The sequence below is a fragment of the Streptopelia decaocto genome, assembly GCF_964273445.1.
Source record: "Streptopelia decaocto genome assembly, chromosome: 23".
Lineage (NCBI taxonomy): Eukaryota > Metazoa > Chordata > Aves > Columbiformes > Columbidae > Streptopelia > Streptopelia decaocto.
The window spans coordinates 3,033,619-3,057,343 of record NC_138678.1 but is presented as its reverse complement, the minus strand read 5'-3'; the positions used below and the strand labels follow the sequence as shown (position 1 = coordinate 3,057,343).

The 23,725-nt window shown below is 52.4% G+C and overlaps 3 protein-coding genes across 8 annotated transcripts; all 3 read left to right on the top strand.

Annotated features, from left to right (window-relative positions):
• SFPQ (splicing factor proline and glutamine rich) lies at nt 1–15,084 on the top strand. Of its 6 annotated transcripts, XR_014185946.1 has the most exons (12): nt 2–745; nt 1,607–1,795; nt 1,890–2,191; nt 2,307–2,402; nt 3,342–3,538; nt 3,824–3,908; nt 4,190–4,307; nt 4,525–4,573; nt 4,653–4,774; nt 13,697–13,741; nt 14,033–14,108; nt 15,008–15,084. XR_014185946.1 is itself a non-coding variant. In XM_082071455.1 (11 exons), the coding sequence occupies exons 1-10, from the start codon at nt 101–103 to the stop codon at nt 13,715–13,717; spliced, it is 1,824 nt and encodes a 607-aa protein (XP_081927581.1). In that variant the 5' UTR covers nt 2–100; the 3' UTR covers nt 13,718–13,741; nt 14,033–15,084. The 6 variants fall into 6 exon arrangements, 4 of the variants coding, with proteins under 4 accessions (XP_081927583.1, XP_081927581.1, XP_081927580.1 ...); XM_082071455.1 differs by having other exon boundaries at nt 14,033–15,084; XR_014185945.1 differs by lacking the exons at nt 4,525–4,573; nt 4,653–4,774 and having other exon boundaries at nt 1–745.
• A 2,074-nt stretch (nt 15,085–17,158) lies between these two features.
• Nucleotides 17,159–18,232, top strand: TMEM35B (transmembrane protein 35B). Its single transcript, XM_082071539.1, has 3 exons — nt 17,159–17,302; nt 17,529–17,709; nt 17,801–18,232. Exons 1-3 carry the CDS (start codon nt 17,195–17,197, stop codon nt 17,929–17,931), a joined length of 420 nt encoding a protein of 139 aa, XP_081927665.1. The 5' UTR covers nt 17,159–17,194; the 3' UTR covers nt 17,932–18,232.
• Nucleotides 18,233–19,874: 1,642 nt separating this feature from the next.
• Nucleotides 19,875–20,973, top strand: LOC309449460 (platelet-activating factor receptor-like; the record flags this gene model as incomplete). Its single annotated transcript, XM_082071581.1, has 1 exon — nt 19,875–20,973. The coding sequence occupies one exon, from the start codon at nt 19,875–19,877 to the stop codon at nt 20,871–20,873; it is 999 nt and encodes a 332-aa protein (XP_081927707.1). The 3' UTR covers nt 20,874–20,973.
• Between the last annotated feature and the right edge of the window lie 2,752 nt (nt 20,974–23,725).

Here is a 23,725-nt window from a genome sequence, read left to right as displayed (position 1 = left end):
ACAAAGGCGGCGGCGAGGCCGCCCAGCTCGCCGCCATTTTGAGCAGCGGGCTGTGAGCAGCAGCAGCCGCAGCATCCCTTCTCGTCCCTCTGCCATCACCATGTCGCGGGATCGGTTCCGTAGTCGTGGCGGCGGCGGAGGCGGCTTCCACCGGCGCGGCGGTGGCGGTGGCCGCGGCGGCCCCAACCACGATTTTCGCTCTCCGCCGCCCGGCATGGGCATGGGCCAGAACCGCGGCCCCATGGGAGGCGGCCCGCAGGGCCCGGGCGGCCCGCCGGGCGGAGGCCCGAAGCCCGAGCCTCCGAAGCCGCCCGCGTCGACATCTGCTCCGCCTTCCTCGTCCTCTTCAGCTGCCTCCACCACGGCGGGGGCCGCCGGCAGCCAGGCGGGCCCGGGAGCGCCTCCGTCCTCCGCATTGCCCGCGGGGCAGCCGCCGCAGCAGCAGCAGGCCCCGGTGTCGACGCCTTCCTCGACTCCTTCCGGTCCGGGCGGGCAGCCGCAGCCCAAACCGAGCCCCAGCCCCACGCCGGCCGGCGGCCCTAAGAAAGGACAAGGACAGTCGCCCAGCGGCGGGCCCAAGGGACCGGGGGGGCCCCAGCAGGGGCCCGGAGGGCCGCACAAGGGCGGGCCGGGGCACCGCGGCGGGCCGGGCGGAGAGCCGCGGGGCCGCGGGCAGCAGCACCAGGGCCAGCAGAGCCTCTCCTCGCAACAGGGCTCGGTGGGCGGCGAGAAGCTCTCGGACGAGGTGAGTCACGGCGCTCCCCCCGCTCCCCGCCACACAAGATGGCGGCGGCTGCGGCCGCGCGCGCAGCTCCGCGCGCCCTCGGCGCCATCTTGAGGGGAGGATCACAGAGTGTCAGGGGTTGAAGGGACCTGCAAAGCTCATCCAGTGCAATCCCCCCATGGAGCAGGAACACCCAGATGAGGTTACACAGGAAGGTGTCCAGGCGGGTTGGAATGTCTGCAGAGAAGGAGACTCCACAACCCCCCTGGGCAGCCTGGGCCAGGCTCTGCCACCCTCACTGAGAAGAAGTTCCTTCTCATATTTAAGTGGAACCTCCTGTGTTCCAGTTTGCACCCATTGCCCCCTGTCCTGTTACTGGTTGTCACCAGAAGAGCCTGGCTCCATCCTCCTGACACTCCCCCTTTCCATATTGATCCCCATGAATGAGTCCCCCCTCAGTCTCCTCTTGTCCAGCTCCAGAGCCCCAGCTCCCTCAGCCTTTCCTCACACGGGAGATGCTCCACTCCCTCCAGCATCTTGGTGGCTGCGCTGGACTCTCTCCAGCAGTTCCCTGTCCTGCTGGAACTGAGGGGCCACAACTGGACACAATATTGCAGGTGTGGTCTCCCCAGGGCAGAGCAGAGGGGCAGGAGAACCTCTCTGACCTACTGACCGCCCCCTTCTAACCCACCCCAGGGAGCGCGGGAGGACGCAGGGCCCGGGTCGGGGGCGGCGATCGGGGCCGGGCTGTGGGTTCCCTGGGCCGCAGCCCGAGGTTTGTGCTGCGTGTGGAGCTCTGGAGGTTCCTCGGGGCTTCCCGGCGGGTGGAGGCCGCAGCTCGGCCGTGCAGCTGATGGCCCCGACTGCTCTGCTTCTTTGTAGGGATTTAAAGCGAACCTCTCTCTTCTGAGGCGGCCTGGGGAGAAGACTTATACACAGCGTTGCCGCTTGTTTGTTGGGAATTTGCCTGCTGATATAACAGACGAGGACTTTAAAAGACTGTTCGCCAAATATGGGGAGCCAGGAGAGGTTTTTATCAACAAGGGCAAAGGCTTTGGATTCATTAAATTGGTAGGCTTCCATACTGTACGTCCATCCCTTTAATTCTCACAAAACAGTAATTTGCAACTTAGTTTGCTAAAACTGGATCTTAAACTTTCCTCAGGAATCTAGAGCTCTTGCAGAAATTGCAAAGGCAGAACTGGATGATACCCCCATGAGGGGTCGACAGCTCCGTGTTCGCTTTGCCACACACGCTGCTGCTCTGTCAGTGCGGAACCTTTCGCCCTATGTGTCCAACGAGTTGCTGGAGGAAGCTTTTTCCCAGTTCGGTCCAGTGGAAAGAGCTGTTGTGATTGTAGATGATCGAGGTAGATCAACAGGGAAAGGCATTGTTGAATTTGCATCAAAGCCAGCTGCAAGAAAAGCATTTGAACGGTGTACTGAAGGAGTGTTTTTGTTGACAACGTAAGTATTTTGCTGCTCATGAGCTTTAGTTTTAAGCTGAATAAAATTGTCAGCTTCTAGTTTTTCAGAATAGAGGCTATCATGGAAAAGTAAAATGGGTATTTTTCTTGTTCAGCACTCCTAGGCCAGTTATTGTGGAACCATTGGAGCAACTGGATGATGAAGATGGTCTTCCAGAAAAACTTGCTCAGAAGAATCCAATGTATCAAAAGTAGGCACTGTTTTTTTTGATATGAAGAGTATATAGATGATATATGTAGTATTGTCCCAGACTTTGAAGGAGATGGAGTAATTTTTCAGAAACAGGCTTTGAATTTTGAGTAGTACTTTCATTTTTGAGGCATTTTTGGTAGTAATTTGTTTTTAGATAATGTAACATACCGATTTGTTCAGTATATTCACTAAGTACTATGCAAGCAATTTGCTGTATTGTGTCCCAAACAGTAAAGTCTAAATGGCAGCCCAGTAACAGATGTGTTTTGGTATGTGTAGAAACTCTTGAAAATCATTGATCAACTGTTTGCTCATCCCGTTGTTGAGAACTGTACATCTCACGATGATCTCGTAGGGGATTTACAAACTTAATTTCTCATTTCATATCATAAACATAAGTAAAATTTTAACTCATTCTGTGATTGATAAAAACTAATTGCCCATGAATCACAGAATGTTAGGAACTGGAAGGGACCTTGAAAGCTCATCCAGTGCAATCCTCTGTCCTGCTGGAACTGAGGGGCCACAACTGGACACAATATTCCAGGTGTGGTCTCCCCAGGGCAGAGCAGAGGGGCAGGAGAACCTCTCTGACCTACTGACCACCCCATTCTAATCCACCCCAGGTACCATTGGCTTCCTGGCCACAAGGGCCCAGTGCTGGCTCATGGTCACCCTGCTGTCCCCAGGACCCCCAGGTCCCTTTCCCCTACGCTGCTCTCTAATAGGTCATTCCCCAACTTACACTGGAACCTGGGTCTATGAGATGCTGGACTGTTACCAGCCTTCTTTCACAGCAAGTTTTGTGACTCAGGAGTTGTGAGGTAGTATTTTCAGGGCTCCTTTGTTCCCTAAGAATTCTGTTCTGCTTGCGATTTTGTACTGACGGTCAGTTCGCAGGTTTCCCTGGTCTGAATGAGCACCTTCCTTTCTGCAGGGAAAGAGAGACTCCTCCCCGTTTTGCTCAGCCTGGCAGTTTTGAATTTGAATATTCCCAGAGGTGGAAATCTTTAGATGAAATGGAAAAACAGCAGAGAGAGCAAGTGGCAAAAAACATGAAAGATGCCAAAGATAAACTCGAAAGTGAGATGGAAGATGCTTATCACGAGCATCAGGCAAACCTCTTGCGTCAAGGTAACTGGCTCTGAGTTCTATACCATCTTTTTGCTTTAAATACGAGCTTAAATGTATGGCTGTCTAATGGTTTCATGAATAAATTCATGCTTCCTACTGCTAATCTGAGAATTTCAGGCTTAAAAAAGAGCAACTGGTAGTTTTTCAATTTTTATTTAAATGGAGTAGTGTTAAGAATAGTGACACTCAGAAGGAAGCTGTGCGGATGAGTCTGATCTCATTCAAATCTGAGTTGAAATCTGACATGAATATGTGAAAAGCTGCTGACGGGCTTAATTTCTGCAGACCTTATGAGGCGTCAGGAAGAACTGAGGCGGATGGAAGAACTCCATAATCAAGAAATGCAGAAACGCAAGGAAATTCAGCTGAGGTTGGTTTGGCTTTCATGGGATTTTTTTAATATTACTTTTTTTCTTAGTGACTTTAATATGTAAGTTTTTTATTTTTCAAGAAACATCCTTCCTGCTTCACTTTGTCTGTGAGAAAATGAGCTGCATGTAAGTTTAACCTCAAGCATTTGAGCATCATAGAGTATCTTTTTTTGCTTAAGCGGAATCGTTTGTGCCTTTTAAATTGCTCACGCGAGTGATGTTGCTTAGAGTCAAACATGTTGCCTTGCTGGGGTTTAACCGTCTGCTTTGGGATGATCAGGCAGGAGGAGGAGCGGCGCAGGCGGGAAGAGGAAATGATGATTCGTCAGCGGGAGATGGAAGAACAAATGAGAAGACAGAGGGAAGAGAATTACAGTAGAATGGGTTACATGGATCCAGTAAGTGAATTCATGATGGTTTTTTGGATACGTTATGCTGTTCAGAAATTTTTTTGAAGTATTTTCAAGATTGATGCGTTTTGCTTCCTTTAGGTTAGATAATACTATGTGTTTGTGTAGGTGAAATGGGAGTAGTTGGCTGTATGTGCACTTTAGCTCCTGAAAGGTAGATTTCAGTAGTTGCTTCTCTGCGCTAAAAATCGTTTCTTCTATGCAGAGGGAGAGAGACATGAGAATGGGTGGTGCCACCACAATGAACATGGGAGGTAAAGAATTTTTAAGTAATTACTTTATGCGGTTAACTTAAAAATTGTCAGAATATGATGATATATTTCTCTTTCTTAGATCCTTATGCTTCTGCAGCCCAGAAATTTCCACCTCTTGGAGGTGGAGGCGGCATAGGTTATGAAGCTAATCCAGGAGTTGGCCAAGCAGCCATGAGTGGTTCTATGATGGGAAGTGACATGGTAACGTATCCTGTGGTGGCTTTACTTCAGCAGAAGGGAAATGTGGCTGGGAGTTGAGTTCTCTACCAGTGTCAGATGGTTGTGTCCATTGCACTGTTAACTGCTGACTTCTCTTGTCAGGTGTCTAACATGAAGACTAGTCTGGCAGTATGTAGTACTAGTTTAGTTCTTAACCGTTATGGTAGCTTACACAGTCGGAAGGTGTTTGTAAGTGAATTCAAATGTGCTATTAAGCATATTTGCAATTAACTCTGACTTTATTGGACTTTAGAATTTCTGCATCACTGTTAGGCTTGGAAGGATTCATAAATTCTAGAGAATCTGACAAATTTTATAATGAAAATATATAATATATTAGGTTTTTGGTAAATTGACATTCTGGGTTTATGGACAAGAGAGATTTTTATTCTACCTCCCAATGTGTAACACCACATTTATTTTGGCCCTTCCAAGCCTAGTTAGGATCGATGCATGTTGGTATGGGTATGCTGTTAATCCAAAAATCTGCGCTCATGTCTATTTAAGCAGCAGATTAACTTAAGTAATCAACAGTAAACAGCATATCACTTATTCTGTATGCTGATGTTTGCCATAGAAGAGCAGAAATGCTGTTTTTTAGCATTAGGCATGTTCCAGCGATCCTTGACTGTAGCCATGTTGTGGCTCCTTTCTCACAGAGGAATGACAGCCCATTCTTGTTCCCCGTGTTGGGCATGACGTATAGGTAGAGTTGGTTAAAACTACAGCATATCTCATGTTCTGAGGTATGTTTCCAAACTGCACTATTTTTGGCACACCATATGTGTGAACGGGCTTTGAGCCTGCTTGGTGTTATCACACTGAAGCAATACGGATAGAGATTAAATAAACGCTTAATGGGTAGGATGGAAATCTGTGCTGGCTTAGGTGGCGATATGATGCTTTCACCCTCCTGAAAGGGTGTACGCTCTGTAGCACAAGCTGAACTAAATGATTTTTGGGTGGGTTTAGGCCTCTGGCTTAATGTGGTGAGCTACCATAGTAGCTTGTCAAGTATCCTTCGTTTTTTTGGGAACCATATCTTTGGAATTATAACTTTGCAGAGCATCATTGATTCAGTAGACAGTGCCGTTGGCCTTAACGTATCTATGTAATCTACTGATACTTAAGCAGTTCCTAAGTTTCCCGTAAAGAGTTAGGCAGTCTGTGGTGAATGCTGTGTACGTTTTTCTCCTGAAATTCACGGTACAAGTGCATGCTGAACTTGGGTAATACTTGAAAACATGATGTGGTCAAAAGGTGTGACAGTAAGATGGTTTAAATGCCTCGAGTTTCTTAGGATGGGGATCTCTGCCACATAATGCTGTCACAGTTACTACTGCCTGCCTGATATCTTTTAAACAGAATTGGAGATGAGCTTAAGCTGCCATGAATAAGGCAGAAAGAAACTAGATAATATTTCTGAAATTCCTTTCTTGGAAGGATTGAGACTAACATTCAGAAGTCAAGAACTGGAAGTGTGCGTTTTCAGTTGCAGATACCTTTTGTAACAACCTACCATTGTCCTGGTACTTGGTAGTGGAAAACGTGGTTGAAATGAAAGTTTAAAGCTATCTTTGACTTTATAATTTGTCAGTCCTGTAGACTGAATGCTGATCACACCTACCAATAGAGTCGCTGAATGAAGTAAGCGCAACTAGAGGTACTAGTAAAAATACCTGAAGTCTCTGCTTTATTGCAGGGTAATTTAGCTTTTACATCTTGGTGTGAAACCTTTCAACTCTCTGAAGCTGTGATTTTTCCAAGAGCTTGTGGTGAAGGTGGGGTGGGAATGGAGATATTGGCTGGATGCACAACACCCTTTGTGCATAGTTCTAACTTGAAACAGTGAATAAATTGCAGCTCTTTGAACACGGTTTGCATATTATACAGCAGCAGTTCCGGAGTACATGGGATTTTAACAAATGCAAGTCTTTTCCTGGAGCAGTTGCGTTGGTTAGGTAAATCACTGGTCGCTAGCTTTTTCACTTTTTTTTTTCTTCTTGCAATCCAGTAGTGCTCACACTCAGGTTTGGTTACTGCCTAAGGCCTCTGCAGTTTAGTCAGCAGACCGTAGTGTTAACCCCATCTCGAAAAGCACATGGTCTCTATTGCAGCACATGCCATTAACTGGTGAGTAGGCATTCTGTTTACAACGACATTTTATGAATGTCAGCTCATACCTCAGTGAACTGAAGGTTTGTGCTCTGGCTAGGCTGATTTGGAAATGACAGTGATGTAATCTAAGCTTTTACTGCACTAAAGGTGAGAGAAGTTTGCAAGCTGTTTGCATTAACTTGGTTGAAAGTTGCTAGAGCTCATTTGGAAAAGTTGTTCATTCACATCTGCACTAATGCTTACTTTTCTAGCACTGCAGGGAGGATCTGTTCTTTGTAACAGATGTATGAGAATGCATCAAGTGGGAACATACCTCAAGGCATGTATTACAATAAACTAATTTTTAAATTACCCTTTTTTCCTTTCTATGTTCCCGGTACCTGTGGATCGGCTCAATGGTGATTGTATCGACGAACCTTGACTGCGGAACCTTCTAAAAATATATACTTAACACACATGGACATCAACTACCTATAATGAACTGTTTAATTCTGTTCCAATAGCGTCCTGAACGCTTTGGGCAGGGAGGTGCGGGGCCCGTGGGTGGCCAGGGTCCTAGAGGAATGGGGCCTGGAACACCAACAGGATATGGTAGAGGGAGAGAAGAATATGAAGGCCCAAACAAAAAGCCCCGATTTTAGATGTGACCTGTAGTTTCATTCCAGTTTGTTTTTGTCTGTCTTGTTTAGACACCAACTTCTTAATTCTTGCATTTTAGTAAGAAAGCTACGTTTTTATGGATGTTAGAAACTTACTGACCTAATATTTGTAAGTGGTCTGTTTGGGCGAGTACAATTTAATTATGTAATGCAGTGTTTCAAAACAAATTTAGCTGTTTTTTTGATGTATAACATCCCTAACTTGATGGCAGTGTACCTTGTGCCACTGAATTCCCAAAGTGTACCGACTTTTTTTTACTGTGCTTCAAATAAATAGAAAACTAAATGTAGTAACTCTTCTTGCCATTCGTGGTTAAACATACGAGGCTAAAAACCACACCTTCCGCAGTAAAGGAAGAGTCTTGAATAGAGGTCGATCTCGACCAGGGTGTGGAACTGAAGAGCGAGATCTCTTCCCGTAATGCCTCTAGCTAAAGATTGGGTCAAATAGTAGCCTGACTTTACAGTAGGTGCAGGTTTTTTGAGCATTAATTGTGCTGCAATAAGGAAGCAAATGGAAATCTTGCAAGTGCTGTAAGACGCAATAATTGAAGCTACGCTGCAAGCAGTGCAGTATGTAACAAATTGCATATTTTAGCTACGGATAATGGGTGGTGGGATGGTAGCACTTGCCACCTTGGCGGTTACTGCTTGGAATCTTTTAAAGACTTTAAGCAGAAGACTAGCAATGGTTATTTTAAAATAAATTCTTAGATTGACTTGTATTGGCTGACTTCCTAACTAAAGGATTGTTAATGTGATTTTTACATGCTCTTCAGCTGAGATTACAGGATCTGGCCTTGCTCCGTATTGTATACTTACCTGAAATTGCTTGGCAAAAAGGCCAGAAGTGTTACGTGAGTGATTAAGGTTAACTTGCTTATGTCCTCATGCTAATTGAGTGGACTAATTTGCATAGCTCAGAATACATTTATTTGTACAATGGAGACTGCAGGAGCTATTCTTAAATCGTGTAGCTGGTGGGCAAATCGTAAAAACCTGTATGTAAAATACAGAAATTAGCTTGCTTGCATGATGTTTTTTTATCATTGATGTTTGGAGATAATGCATCAAAAGTAGTATCTGAATCTGGAGTTTAATAGTTAATACTACGCAGTGCAAATAAACTCCCTTTAAGGTTCTTTTGTAGAAGATTTGATTAATTTGTTAGCTTGCTGTTCCTTTTATTAAGCCCCAGAAGAATTTCAAAGCATTCTGGACTCCGTGATAAGGTAGTTGCTTTGCTTATTACTACATCATACCAGCTAAGCTGGGAACGTGACTTCCCAGTGTAAAAATACCTTGGTGTTAAGGCAGGATTCATCAGCCTGCTTGGCACAAAGTGTAGGTAAACTAGTTTGCCTGTACCTTCACATGATTCCCCAACAACTGAGCATTCTGTGAGCAGCTTTAATCTTCCAAAGATGTTTCCATTCCTTGTGCTAAGCATTGGCTAATTCTAAATTCTACGCTAAATTTTCTCTCTGGTTAAAACTTCAGTGTCAGATTGCAGTATTTTAGAGCGCAGATGATCCCTCTTGAAGTACTCCAAGTGCTGTTACTTCTTGAATGCAAAAATAGCATATTGTGAAATGCTGATACCAGGTAACACTGAATATCAAGCTCACTAAATAGCGATTCAGCTTGTTTGGTGAATGCTTCTTATTTTCCCATAAAAGTTTGGGGGTTGATAACATGCTACAGCAAAAAATTGCTCTGCAGGAAATTCCAAATTGGCAGTTCCTAAACTGCGGACCAAATATTTGGGAGTACTTGGATACTTAGCTTAAAAATCAGCAGTACCGATGCAATTTGCTTCATTGAAGTAGTACTAAATAATGCATATGGTTTCTGGAGGGTGTTCATGGGACACCCGCAAACGTGAAGGTGTCTGAGATGGGGAATTCTGAACATAAACATTAAATTAATTTTTTCAGTTTATTTTTCAGATTACATGTCATTCTTTATTAAAGAGATGCTGGTGCATATCCTAAAGTATGTTCTTTTGTAGTTCTGTAACTTGGAAGAGTGAAGGATGCTGATGTCCTTGTACCTTACAGAGCTTGTCTTTGGTACCCCTGTTTTGTACGTAAGCTACCGTTGCTAGGCCTTAAAAATACTGAGCTGCAAAACCATGCTGAGTAATTATAAAGATTTGGCAGTTTTCAAAACATCTGAAAGTCAGTTAAATCTAGCTTTGTTGTGGCTGCGTAAGCAGAATTTCTAAAACAAGTTCTGCTTCGATTTGCGTGTATTAAACAAGCATACAATTAACTAGCCAACTTGTTTTCAAGACCTTTTAAAGGTGCTGTCTTCAAAGCTGACAAACATGTCAACTTGAAAATCTGATAAAGTTGTTAAATGTGGGAGGTGAGAAAGTTTCTTTGATCTGTTCCTGTGAGGTTTTGGACTTCTTTCATAAAATCAGATTTATCTATTGAATCTTAAAAACCATTTAGAAAAGTGCTGTGTTGGTCAGACCTGTTTTTGGATGGGGTCTGCATCACATAACACATTTTTATACTGGACTGGAGGACATTGGCTGTTGCAATTTAGCTTGCTTTATCAAAATTGAGCACATTTTGACACTTAAATCTCTCAAACCTGCAGCAAGCAGAAACTGGTATTGGTATACGTGTATCTTCATGCTTTCTCAGAAATGAATACAGAATAATCTGGTGTAGACACATTACACTAATCATGTATACAGCTGATGAGAAACTGAAACCGCTTTTGAGATTTTGTGGTATTTTTGTGGTAGAAAAATCTTGGCTTCTCCTTGGCAACCCTTTACTGTGGCAGCAAGTTTTTTTGCTGGAGTTTGAGACTGCAATTTACACTTAAAAACTAGTGGCCTGCTACATAACTGCACTTAGCCAGCATTTCTGCAGTTCATAACTGTGAGGAACGTAGTACCACAAATGGCAATGGACATTAGGACCCGGATGTAGTATTCCTGCTTGCTCCGAGATTCTCATTGCCGACTGCCTACAGGTAGGTAACAAGCAATATAATCTAACTTGGTGACTTTCTATGTGATCTTATACTGTGGGTATTCTGACATCACACTTCTGACTGTGGAATTACAGTGCAGCACTTGTCATACCTGTATGTTAAGCTTGCATTGAAGCTGCGTGGTTTTCGGTTAAGCTTTGTCTTGTTCAGTCAATAAGCAACTTACTGTGATTCTTAGATACGTATTTTCAGACCCGATTCCTTTGTACATATGACTCGGCTTGTGTGGATTTTTCTTAGTTCCGATGTAATGAAGATATTCTTAGATAAGCTCTGGGGGGAAGAGGGAATGTGATCTTAAACTCTCTTAAAGTAGTCAACTAGGTGCTGTCAGTGCCTAGAAAAGGACTGTTTAAACTTTCTGTAGCGACAAAACGGCCCATCTGCAGCTCATCCCTTTGTAGAGTCTTGGCTCAGTAGGAAATGCGTTAGTAATCGCTGCTCTAGCCTTGTGTGCACTACGGGATAGTCACTCTAAACTTGCTCATACAGTCAGTTGGGAGACTAATTTGGAATATTTTTGAGGCTATATGAATGAGTACTTGAATGAATATCCCTGTGAGTAGTTTCCTAGAGCTTATTGGACATTTCCGTTGTCTCTATTTTAATCTTTGATTGACAAGCATAATATATTCCTCTGCCTTTAATTGACAGCGATGAGATTCTGTATTTCTGCCTCGTAGAGTCATCTTGGTAGTGTAATGCTCAATTTTGTTTTTCATCGGTCTTGGGGATGTAATTCTAAACTCTTCATTACTAGAAATGCTGAATGTAGTGTTTCAGGATTAACACGCTCATGTTTCCAGACATCCAGACATGCTGATCTCCAGCTCTTTTGCATTAGCTCTTGAACCTGAATTTCCAGGTCTGTTATTTAAGCACATGATCTAGCTCTTGCCTGATGTTCAGTTTATTTCAGAGGTGGTGTGATGTGTTTTCCCGCTTGTTCTGCAAAGTCCTGCTTTGCATACTTATTTCTGATATTATTGTCACATTTGAACCCTTTTGTGTGTTATCTTCCAGGCAAGACTCTTGCTGGCGAGCAGGGGACCTGCTGGACAGCCCTGCCCTTTGCTGCAGCTCTCTGCTCACCTTCTGCTGAAAGCTGGAAGTAGCAGCTGCACCTTAAGATTGTAACAGGTCTTAGGTTACACCACAGTGAGTGTAGCTGAACTCGAGCTAGTCAAGCAGTGACACCTCTGTCACAAAGTCAGTTTGGCTTTTTGTGATGGCTTCCTCTAACCTGTGACTAGAATTCAGTAGCAAAACTGATGGCGGTACGTGTACTGTCATGTGGCAACACTGAATTCTTAATCCTTAAACCAATGCTCAGATCTGACTAGTTTTTCCAGCGCGTTCTGCATACTTGACCTGCAGGAATGTCATGGAGGGGTTATTGGCACATCTGCCTCGTTCTACGTACTTGAACTAGCAGGTTTTTTACATTCTTGGAGCAAGCAATTTGTGACTGAACCATGGGTCTCATACCAGCTCTGACTGCAGTAATGAAACTTGGTGTGGTAGCTAACTGAAAAGCAAATAGTCATGTCTGCTCTAAGTCAGTGTGTAACAGTGGGTACCAGAAATGACGTTGAAGTGCTTGCATTGTGTTTCATCTTGGTCGTACCTGTGTGTGAAATAACTTTTTCTCAAAAGCTTATCAGAAGCTCAGAAGTGTGGTGTCAGAATACATATGCGTACCTGCTAGGCCCTCCGATCCAGGTACTGGTGCTGTCAGGAGAGAGCACAGCATAGCGTGTATGGGGGCTTTACTGTCACATTAAGCATACAAAGTGTTAATTTGCTTGCAGTTTTCCCCAGAGCTAAACACTGAGGCCTGTGAGTAGCTTTAGGACTGGAGCAGTAATGGGGTTGCATGTCTCTGTTAATCATTGCCAGCTGCAGTGACATGATCAGGAAGGCCAGTGTTTCGTTCCATTCTGTTCAATGAGGCTAAGCATGTTGGAAAGGATGCACAAAAAGTATGCTGTTCCGGGGAATTACGTGGCTTCTTCCACTACTACTAGCAAGTTTGAAATCCGCTAATTAGCCTTAGATTTTTCCTCTCCATACCAGCTAGTGGGGCTCTTAAATAGCTGCTTACTGGAAAAGGAAAGAAAAAAAAAAAAGGGAGGATTGGCCTTCTCCCACCTCTGTCATTGCTGCTAGATAATGATTGACACGTTAGGACTTGGCTGTGCAATCCCGCAGTGGTCTGTGAATACCCCATCTCTATCAATGTTGCTTCTGAACACCAGTACTGAGAAGCTAACTGGGGAGGGTTGGGAGGAGTGTGGCTAGAAGTGAATCTGGAGTGTTAAAAGGATGCACAAAGATATAGTATCCCTTATGCATAGTGTTTGTTGCTCTGGCATAGAAAACAAAAGCGTGCATACTACAGGGCCATGATAAAACCCAGGTGGTGGGTTTGAGACTAAACTTGAACTTCTCCCTGCCTGGTCAGATCACATCGTGACCATGGTGTGATTTGCCTCCCAACCAGAGGTGTGCACGGCTCCATCCCCAGCTGCTGCCCAGTGCAGTTTGCCCTCAGCATAGTTGTAGAGCCAAAGGGTGGGTTTTCAGCGGGGAAGAACGTTGCTGAGAATCAAAGCAGTCGACTGACAGTGCTAATCTCTAGTGTCTGCCTTTGCCTGCTGAAGCACTTGTAGGGCGATCGAACCCGAGGGCTGCTAGGAGTCGGGGACACTGCACTCCCTCACCAAGGGGAAGAAAGGGCATTACTGCAGGAGGCAAACTAGGGTAAAATAGCTGAAGTAACCTGACAAAATTGTTAATGCCTTCACATAAGGGATAGTATACCTCTGGCTGCAATCAAACTTCATTGTACTCAGACTGGTGATTTACGGTTTGTGCTCAGACAAGGTGCAGTTCTTCAGTCAACTACCTGCATAATCCTTCATCTCTTTACGAGTGGTTAGGCTAGTCTATTTCTGCCCCTTATTCTTCCACTTAATATTTTGGAATAATTTGTAAATTCCCCCTCATAACTGATCAGTCCATGTATCTTAAAACTTTATTTTTTAAGTTAGTTTTGAAATGGTCGAGTTTTGTGTGTGTTACTGTAATAACTTTAGTTGTTATCCTTTAGGTGAAGATGAAAGCTGAATGAAGCCGGAGTGCTCATCCATGGGAAGTAAGCACAACTTCTAGTCTTGGTCTGAGTGGGTGAAATGCTAAAGGCTTCTGGACATTTGATGTTCAGTCCCTGAGAACCTTTGAATTGGTGAATATTGAGAAATTAGTGCAAGTGACTACATTGAATGTGCAAGGTAGAGCTTAATACCTGCTGGGGGGTTAAGCGCCCAGATTCCTCCATCTGGGCTTGGTATCTTGGCAGCAGCGGTTAAAAATGCCTTTGTAGATGAGAGTTCATACAAAAGATGTTAAAAATCGCCAAGAGTATAACTTCTGAATATTTTTCCAGTTCAGGAGCTGAGCATGAGCACATCCAGCACGATGCCCAGTGGTATGTGGAGGGACCAAGATAATCAAGTGAAGAAGTAAGTAGTTGGTGTCCTTGTCCTGCTGTAAGAGCTCAGTAGCCATCATCCTGTGGTGTATTGTGTAGTCCCTGCCTCACATTTACCCTTGATTCATCTCAATTTTATATAAAATTTCTGAACCTTTGTTTCGTAGAGCCAAGATATAACCATTGTTCGAGGCTTTTCAGCCCTGTGGCATCAAATAAACTCTGTCCTCTGAATGCTGTAGGTGGTCAAACGAAATAACTGTTTCTGCATTCGGGCTCCAGTGAACGGGGTGGGCGATTGTCAGCAAGGAAAAAAGAGAACAATAGAGCAGCTGCTTCTCACATGTTAATCCAACTGAAAGTTGTTAAAAAGATCGTTTTTCTGAAATAATTAACATCGAGCTCTCTAAATACCCTACAAGATGAATAAGCACATATAAGAGCACAAGCAGGTGGTGATTTAGGGAAATAAACTAACTTGCAGAGCTGGAATTAATGACATTTTCCCTCTAATTTGCCACTTTTGAACTACAAGAGGGAACTTCAGATATTTAAAATCTTGGGTGAGGAGGGACGTGCAAAGTACCGTAACTCCCGAGCGGTGGGTAAGTAGCAGCTTAGGTGTGAACCTGCGAGATGTGAAGCTGGTGAGATTCAGTTGGTGGCCTCCTGTGGAATCCTTGTGATGTGTCACCGCTGCTCTTGTTTTTGGGGTAGTAAAGCACAAAAGCCATTTCAGATCTGTGAAGCGGATGGAAATGGGAGTGCTGTTCATTTGTCTCAAGTCTGACATGAGAGTTGACAATCCTAGAGAACATTTGACAAGGTGCGTGGCCTGCCGTGATGTGCTGGTTCCCTTTTCGTGGTGTTTTGTGTGATTCCTGCTGGCGTTTTTCATGTTCTGGCTGACCGTGTGCCTTGCACTTGCAGGAGAAGATGGAGTCTGAATGCATTGAAGAGGAGCCAGGAACATGGAATTTTTTAAATAAAACATTGTTTTTTATAAATGGCTTCTGTTTTACTCCAGAAGGGTATGCAGTGAGTAAGCAATCTGTTCAGCGTAATGTGTGGATGAGTTAGAGAAACGCTGTTCTCCTGCTGGGGGGGTTTAGGGAGGAGGGAGAGGACCCCAGCAGCAGTGGGGGGGCGGTTGGTGCTGCTTTAAAAGCTGCTCAGTGCTGCTGTTCCCCTCTTCTTGCAATCAAGCGATCGGGTACAGGATAATCTGAGGTATTTCACTCTTTTATTTGGCTCCTTGGCGGCATTGTCCGGATTCTGAAAAGGCTTCAGAGAGGTTTCTTCGTTCCTCAGTAGCTGCGCTGCACGGGGCCGGGTTTCAGTGTCTTTGTCTCTGCAGCTACTGCAGCCTCACACAGCCTTTTTTCCCACAAATCCTGCTATTTTCCAGTAACTTGTCCTAATTTCCACTGTTGCAGCATGTGCTGATTCCTCAGTGAAGCTGTTCCAGCCTGAATGCTTCCAGCATTCAATGCGTTGAACTTCACCTGCAACTCCCTTCCCAAGCAAACCCTGGTTTGCTTTCTGGGTTGTGAGTGCCCCCGGGGTTGGTGTCGGCCGTTCCCACCCCCTGCTCGCCGTGGGGCACAGGTTTTGTGCTGGGCACCACGCTGCTGGCGCTTTGTGCTCTGGTGACTGGCCCCAGGTTGGGCAGGGCAGAAGTGAAGGAGTTGTGCAATGAACAATGAAAGGGTTGTGCAATGTTTGCACAAACCTCCCTCCTGGCTCTGCTCTGTGGTGGGGTCCAAACTCCCCTGCTGTCGAAACGAGCTGCTTTTCACACTGCGGGAATTTGATCTCTGCAGGCGTTTGTTTCCATGAGTGGCTGAAGCCACAAACCCAAGAATGATGACAAATGCTCCCTGCAGTGACACCAGCTCACTGAAGCCACAACCCTGTGCTGCAGGTCCCTGAGGTGCCGCAATCTATTGGTCTGGGTTTGGTCAGCAGGGGTTTGGGGATTGGTTTTTGTTTTGCATTGTGTTTTTTTGGTTTGTTTTTTCTTTCTTTGGGTTATTTTCCATTTTTCCCCCAAGAAGCTTTCTGAGACAGGAGAGAACGGAGCCTGGGCCGTTGCTGTTTGTCATTCCTTGGCAGACAAGCCAGAGCAGGGCAAAGCTCCAAATCATCACGAGCGGCTCCTCGGCTGCGCTCGCTGCGGCTCTTCAGCAGAGCCGGGAAGGATCACCGCCGGCAGTAAAAATAGCGCAGCCGTGCGCCGTGAAGCCAAGTGGCTGCGGCAACATCGACCTGTGGCTGCGCCGAAGTCGGTGCTGGGCTGGGCCAGCGGTGCCCATGGTGCTTCCAGAGAAGCGGTTCCTGCTCTTCCATGATTTATTGACATTAAAAAAATGTTTCTGCTTGAATTACACCAACGTCAGCGTCACTGTGGCTCCCCTGGGCCCTGGCTGTCACCAATCCAGAGCTGCCTGTCCTGGGATCCTCGGTGTGTGCCAGTGGCTGAGCTGCCCCTTGAGCCGCGCAGGCGGTGACGCAGGCCTGGGGAGGGTGACAGGGTGACAGCCGCCTCCGTCACCCGACCGGGCCTCCCTCATGCCAGGAGAAAATCCTCGCTGCAGCTGCCTTGTTAACTAGCTCACTGCATCGTTAACCAGCTCGCTGCCTGACCCCACAGGGCTGCTGGTGTCCCTGTCCATGTCCCTGCCTGCCCCAGCATCTCTGCAGCCCCTTGTGCCATCGCCCCGGCCACCCACAGCCAGTGGCACTTTGTGGGTGCTGGCACAGAGCTCAGCCAGCTCACAGCACCCACAAAGCCCCAACTGCATGTTTTGGGGGTGTTTTCCACTCTTTTTTTCACCCAGCTCTGGTTTGGTGGGAGGATGGTGGTGGCTGGAGGGGTCACAACCCCTGAGGGGTGAAGCTGCCGACCGAAGCACCCCCTGCCCCAGCAGCACCGCACGGCTGGGGGTCCCTGCTCCTGCCTGTCCCTGCTCCAGCCAGGACAGGGCTGCAGGGACCGGGGCCGGGCAAAGTGCAAAGGCCGGAGCAAACCCGAGCCGAGCTTAGCTGGGCTGAGCCGTGCTGAGCCGATCCGCCGCTGGCCCCGCCCGGCCGCCCCCGTCCCCGCCCGTCCCCGCCATGGCGGCGGCGTTCACCGCCCTCCGCGTCCTGCTCGGGCTGTTCTTCGTGCTGACGGGCCTGGGGAAGCTCTCGGAGCTGCTCTCGGCCGAGCTGCACCGGCACATGGTGAGCGGGGCAAGGGGGGCGGCGAGCCGGGGAGGGGCGGCCGGGGCTGGGCTGGGGCCGCGCTGGGCCGGGGGTGCAGGACCGAGCCCCCGGGGGTGCAGAGCTGAGTCCGTGGGGGGAATGGGCAGGTTGGGATGCAGGGCTGAGCGGAGCAGACCCCGCCGGAAGGGCTGTGCCCCCCAGCCCCGCGCTCAGGGCTTCTCCGCTCCTCTCCACCCTTTCCCAGAAGTCGGAGTTCGTGCGGTTCGCCCAGGTCTTTCCCCTGGCGGAGTTCGGGTTCACGCCGGAGCCGGGCCGGTACCTGGAGGTGGTGGGCTGGGTGGAGGTGGTGGCCGGGCTGCTGCTGGCCTTCGGGCCCCAGCTCCTGCAGGAGATCAGCAACTTCGTCCTCAGCGTCGTCATGATCGGTGAGAGCCAGCGGGCGCCCGCCGCCCCGCGCGGGGTCCCGGGGGACGCGCAGGGTGCGACCGCGGCTCCCACGCCCTGCTCCTCGCCCAGGTGCCATCTACACGCTGCTGGTGCTGCGGGAGCCCCTGGCCATGTGCGCCCCCGCCACGCTCTGCCTCGGCCTCCTCCTGCTGCTCAACATCCGCGGGCACGCCGACCCCCCCAAGCCAAAGTTCGAGTGACCGGAGGCGGGAAGGACGGACGTCTTGGCTGGCGGGAAGCGGTGCTCTTACAGTATTTCTGGGGACGGCGTGGTGTGTCCTCTCCTGCCGCTGCTGGGGACGCTGGTGCTGGTTGTCCCCACACTGCGGGACCCAGGCTGGTGCTGTGGGATGGTGGCGATGTCACTGGCACCGCTCTAGCAGCTCCATCGCTAAGCTCGCACAAAGTGGACTGGTCTTCCTGGAATGGCCATGCCAGGCTGGGGCTGGCTCTGCTCTCCTGGGGGCTTTTGTATTTTGGAATAAAGCCTCTAGTTTTTCACGTTTTGCCTCCTCTGTTTATTTCTGCCTCTCCCCAGGCTGAGCCGCGGGCGCTGAGGCTGGAAACCCAAGATTGCGTTTGAACCCTGTGCACCTCTCACCAAGGCGGCTGGCATGGCTGTGGGATGGTCATCTTAGGATGAGCAGAGGGGGTACAACACCCCCATGCCCCCAGCGGGACATGAACCACCTCAGGGTGGCACCTTTGATGTCCCAAATAAGCACCCACAAATTGCAGGGCCATACAAAGCAGCAAGTCAAGTGCTCCCAGGGCTAAGTGGTGGGGGGGGCAGGGTGCTGTTCCCCCTAAATCCAGCTTTGAAGGCAACAAAAGCACAAAGAGCCAGGAGGAGGCAGATTCCAGCTTTGATCCCTTTCGGGTCACCCCCCTTTCCCCCAGCTGCTGGGTGCGGAAACTTGACCCTCCGCCGCTTTCATCCCTGCGTGGGTGGGAAAAGGGCCCTGGGAAATGGTCCTGGATGGGGCTGGGGGCGGGCGGGGGGGCCTCCAGCCCTGTCGGCCGGCGCAGGGGGTCTTAGCGTGGCTCCAGCGGGGAATCCCCTGTTACATACACCCGCAGGTGCTGTCCCTGCTCCAGCTGCCGTCCCCACGGGGGCTCGGGATGGCGGGGGGGTGGCCAGGCTGCCCCTGCCTCCCCCCAGCGCTTAAACGCTCCCCCAGCCTGGTTGGATCAGACAGCGAGGAGCAGCCGGAGGGGACGCAGCCGCTCCAGCCCGACCCGGGGTAAGTAACCGGCTTGGTGTGGGTGAGCTGCAGCATCCCCTTGCAAATGGGTGGGGGAAGGACAAGGAAAAGGGGGCTGTTGAGGGAGACAGGGTCTCCTTGGGGGTCTGCGCTGGCTCTGCAGAGCAAATGAAGCTCATTGGGACGAACCCTGGCTCAGCAGCTCATGCCGTCCGCCTTTCTACCTGGTGTTGGGTGCTGCACGTGCCGAATCTGAACCCTGCGTGCTGGAAAACACCTGCTGGGTGACTCAGCGAGGTGTGGGCAGGAGGCGACGGGAGGTGAGAGCGCTGCAGCCCTGGGATACGGCCATTGCGATGTGGGTTTCCGTGGCCAGGACTGGCAAACAGCGGGCTGGCAAACCTGCCTGGCGCAGGGCTGGGGCGTGCGGGGGCAGCAGCCCCATGCCCGTACCCCCCATCCATCTCCAGTGCATGCTGGGACAGTGGGTGACTTCGCATGGGTGGGCTCTCAGGGAGGATTCGGGGTGCGGGGAGGGGCCGGGTGGCCCCAGCAGGCAGGCGGCTGCGTGGGAGGTGTTAAGCCCGGCAGCTGCCAGCGGGAGCCGGCGCAGCACCCCCGGGTGCCGCTGGCCGTGGCTCTGCCGCCAGCCGCGGTGCAGCTGCGCCTGCCGCTCTGAGGAGCCCCGGTGGGGCGGCTGGTGGTGACACCGGGGCTCCCACGCGATGTGGGGGGATGCGGCTGGGTTGGGCTGGATCTGCTGGAGGCTGCACCCCTTTGGCACATGATGGCGTCCTCAACGGGGGGCTCTGCCACTGGTGCCCAGCAACTAACAGCTGGAGAGGTTGTCCTGTCCTGCTCAATGTCCCTTCCCTGTACCCTGAGGGCTGTGTTTGCGGCCCTGCTGCTGACTGTCCCCATCTTTGCAGGAGCCTGGGATGAACGGCTCAGCACCGCTGCCCACGGGGCACCCCGGCGAGTGTGTGCCCAGCGACCCGGTGCAGTTCCTGCTGCTGCCAGCTGTCTACTGCCTGGTGCTGTGCGTGGGGCTGCCGGGCAACCTGGTGGCCTTGCTGGTCTTTCTGCAGAACGGCAAGGTGAGGAAGGCCATCCGCATCTACCTCATCAACCTCACGCTGGCCGACATCCTCTTCAACCTCACCCTGCCCCTCTGGATCCCCTACTACCTGGCCGGGGGGGACTGGCTGCTCTCGGAGGCTGCATGCCACCTGGCCGGGGCCGCTTACTACCTGGCAACCTACAGCGCCGTCACCTTCATGGCGCTCATCAGCTTCAACCGGTTCTGCGCGGTGCGGGCGGCGCGGCGGGAGCTGCCGCTGACGGGGCGCCGAGGGGCCGCGCTGGCCTGCGCCCTGGCCTGGCTGCTGGGGCTGGGCTGCGCCGTGCCCACCCTGGCCACCCAGCAGACCTTCCCCGCGCGCGCCGGGGCCACCGCCTGCTTCGAGCAGCACGGCCGGCAGCGGCTGTACGCCTACGCCATGGTGGGCTTCTTCGCCGCCGCCTTCCTGGTGGTGCTGGGCACCTACGCCTCCATCGCCCGGGCGCTCTCAGCGCCCGCCGCTGCCTCGCCGGGCTCCCACCGGCAGCAGGCGCGTGCCATGGTGCTGGGGATGCTGCTGGTCTTCGTGGTCTGCGTGGCCCCCTACCACCTCACGCTGGCCCCCTGGGTGGGCAGCCAGCCCCCCGTGCCGCTCTGCGGGCCCCCCGCCACCCTGGATGTGCTGCACGCGCTGAGCGTGGCCCTGCTCAGCCTCAACAGCTGCCTCGACCCCCTCGTCTACTGCTTCTCCATCCGGCGCTTCCGCGCCGACCTGGGACGGACCCTGCGCAAGATCGGCCGCTGCCTCCCGCTCTCCCCGCCGGCCCCCGCTGCGCCCGTGCCCAGCGTCCGAACGTCCTCCTTCGCCTCCTCGTAGCAGGGTGGGCACCGGGGACCTGCCCCCCGCTGCCCTGGTGCTGTAGTCGGGGTGGGACGGTGTCCCTGGTGCCAGGATGAGGATGGGGAGCAGCGTGGGGGGAGCTCTGGCTTCACGCAGCTCCCACCCCCATTCCACTCTCTGTGCACCCCCACGCGCTCATGGGCCCACAGTTTCCGTTCACGCACAGATCCTGCTCTCTGCATTTGCAAGCACTGGGGGGGCTCGCTCTCACCTGGGATTAAAAATGAGTGAGCCAAAGCCTTCCCCATTCTCTTTGCTGGAGGGTGCTGTGGGGCAGAGCGGGGTGTGGGGCAGCCCCCATCCCCTCACCCCTGGTCCCCCAGCCCCATCTCAGCCCTGCTCCTGCAGCAGGAGCTAGCACCACGGCAGCTCCGGCCCCGGGGGGCTGCAGAGCCCTGTGCCCCCCGCCCCATCCCCTGCTCACGGGTGGGTGGGCACGGTGGGCACAGCGCAGCCCCCAGCTCCGCGCCTGCCGCCCACCTTCCCGGCGAGCCCTGGCACACGGCGGGGGCGGCAGAGCCAGCGCAGGGCCGTGGGCGGCTGCGTGGGAGGAAGATGGTGCTTTCCCAGCCCTGGCTCATTCTGCCGCCACCGCAGCCCTGCTCCCCGCGGGTGCTGCGCAGCCACACGGGGCACACAGGGACAAGGGGACAGTGGCAGGGGCTGGGGCACATCTGCTGCCCCCTGACTGGGGGTGCCCGCTCAGGTGCTTTGCTCTGGCTCAATGTGCCTGTGCCCATGGGCCGGGCTGGTCTCTGTGTGCCGTGGTGCTGCTTTTCGGCAGAGCCAGGACGTGGACAAGGGTGACTCTGCTCCGCACCCGGCCCTGGCCCAGCTGTCTTGGACCTCTTGGTTGTTCCCCTTTTGAAATGCACATTAATTTTTAATCGTTTTATGTAACTGCTCAGGGATGTGAGCAGAGCTCCTCTCCCTCCAGGCAGACAGGAGCTGTCACAGGGGCAGCAATGGGGGCACTGCGGGGCTGGGCAAGGGCTGGGGCTGGGGGTCACCCCCCAGGGGCAACAGGACATTTGAGGGGCTCTCTGCATGCCAGTCGTGGGGGCAGGACCCGCTCTGGTGGGGTATCCCAGGCAAGGGACTGTTCAGGGATGGGGACCACAGGGATGCTGAGCAGAGCACCCCAAGACAGGGGTGGCTTTGCAGAGCTGCTGTGCTGGGAGCAGGGCCTGGATCTGACCTCGCTCTCCCTGCCATGTGCTGCCATCCCTCTGCCCTGTGCCACCCTGGGAAACACTCGTGTCCTCCAGCCCGGCACGTCCCGCTGGGTGACTGATGGTGTGACCGCTGGGGACAGCGCTGCCTGGTCACCCGGCTGGCCTGGCCAAGGACCACGGTGCTGGGACATGGACACAAACCGCCAGGACACAGTTGCTTAAAAACCTGCTCTATGCACTCGTCTGGGCTTTGTCCCCCTGCGCTTGGGGCAGCGGTTCCCACGCAGCATGGTGGGTGGCTTCGGGGCCGGCTCGTTCCCCAGGCCCGGCACGTGCCGCGGTGCGGCTCCTGCCACCGCGCACAGCGAGGCTTTAATCAGGTTATTGTTCCGCTGCGCTTGTAACTCACATGCGTCGTAATTATTATTATCAGCAAATTATACGGTGTGGTGTGAGGGGCTCGGCGGGTGGGTGGCAGCTGGTGGCCCTGGGTCTGGTGGGGCAAGGCTGAGCCCGCAAGGACTGCACCTGTCCTGGGGCTGTCCCGGTACCCCGGGGCTGCCCTGGTACCCCAGCACTCTCCGGGCATGGCCCGTGGCCACGGGTGGAGGGTCCCAGGGTGCCCCCACGACCCCAGGGTGCCCCAGGAGGATGCCCAGGGGTGGTACCACCTGTCCCGGTGCCAGCCCAGCACCGCGGGGCAGAGCCCACGCTGTGTGTCCCGCCGATAGCAGCTCCCCGGCCCCACGCGTGTTCCCCCTCGCTTTCCCCCATCCCGCCTGCCCCCCGCCGCACCGGGGGCCGGGGGTCCCGGGGCGCCGGGAGGCGGCGGCAGAGCAGCACCGGAGCCATCTTGCGCCGCCGCCGCCCGCTCTGACTCCCGGGGAAAATCCACCGCCGTGTCTTGGCTGCGCCGCGCTCCGCTCCGCGCCGCTCCGCGCCCATCCGCGCTGCACTGCGGGGCCGCCGCCACTCGCATGCTGCCGCCCGCCGCGCTCCCACGCGCGGGGCGCCGGCCCGGGCCGCGCCGGGACCAGCCGAGCCCAACCGAGCCGCTCCGGTACCGGCCGGGCCGGGCCGTCGGGGAGCCGCCCGGCAGCGGCCGGAGGATGTAGGCGGCGGGAGCGGGGTAAGAGCGGCGGGGGGCGCGGGGCACCGGCGGGCGGGCGGGGGCCGCGGTCCCGGGGGAGCGGCGGTGCCCAGCGCGGGCGGAGATCGCCCCAACGGGGAGCCGGGGCAGTGCCGGACAGGCCGGGGGGACCCGGGACGTGTCGCCCGGGGACCCATCCATCGTCAGCCAGTGGGTGCTGGGGAGGTGCCGGGGGGGATGGCAAGATGGCTGGGGGCATCTCACCGGCACCGCGGGGCTCAGCTCAGCCGGTGCGGCTGCTCGGGATCCCCCCGCGGGTGCGGGGAAGGGGTGCGGGCATCCCCCATCTCCTGGTGCGTGAGGCTTTGGGGAGGGGGCTGAAGCTCTCAGCCCCTCCAGCATCCCCCCGGCAGGCGACACCGGCCATCCTGGTGCTCCCCTGCTGCGGAGGGCTCGGGCCAGGCTTGGGCAGGTCCAGGACCCCTCCCCAGCCCGGTGGTCTCCGCTCTCGCCACCCTGCGAGACAGAGAGAGCTGGCACTGGGTGCAGGAGCTGTGTCCCAG

Coding starts and splice junctions, on each gene's coding strand:
- SFPQ (XM_082071454.1), top strand. CDS start 101: ATGTCGCGGGATCGGTTCCGTAGTCGTGGCGGCGGCGGAGGCGGCTTC. Junction 3,539..3,823: donor GGCAAACCTCTTGCGTCAAG/GTAACTGGCTCT, acceptor TAATTTCTGCAG/ACCTTATGAGGCGTCAGGAA. Junction 4,308..4,524: donor GAATGGGTTACATGGATCCA/GTAAGTGAATTC, acceptor TCTTCTATGCAG/AGGGAGAGAGACATGAGAAT.
- TMEM35B (XM_082071539.1), top strand. CDS start 17,195: ATGGCGGCGGCGTTCACCGCCCTCCGCGTCCTGCTCGGGCTGTTCTTC. Junction 17,303..17,528: donor CCGAGCTGCACCGGCACATG/GTGAGCGGGGCA, acceptor ACCCTTTCCCAG/AAGTCGGAGTTCGTGCGGTT. Junction 17,710..17,800: donor CCTCAGCGTCGTCATGATCG/GTGAGAGCCAGC, acceptor CTCCTCGCCCAG/GTGCCATCTACACGCTGCTG.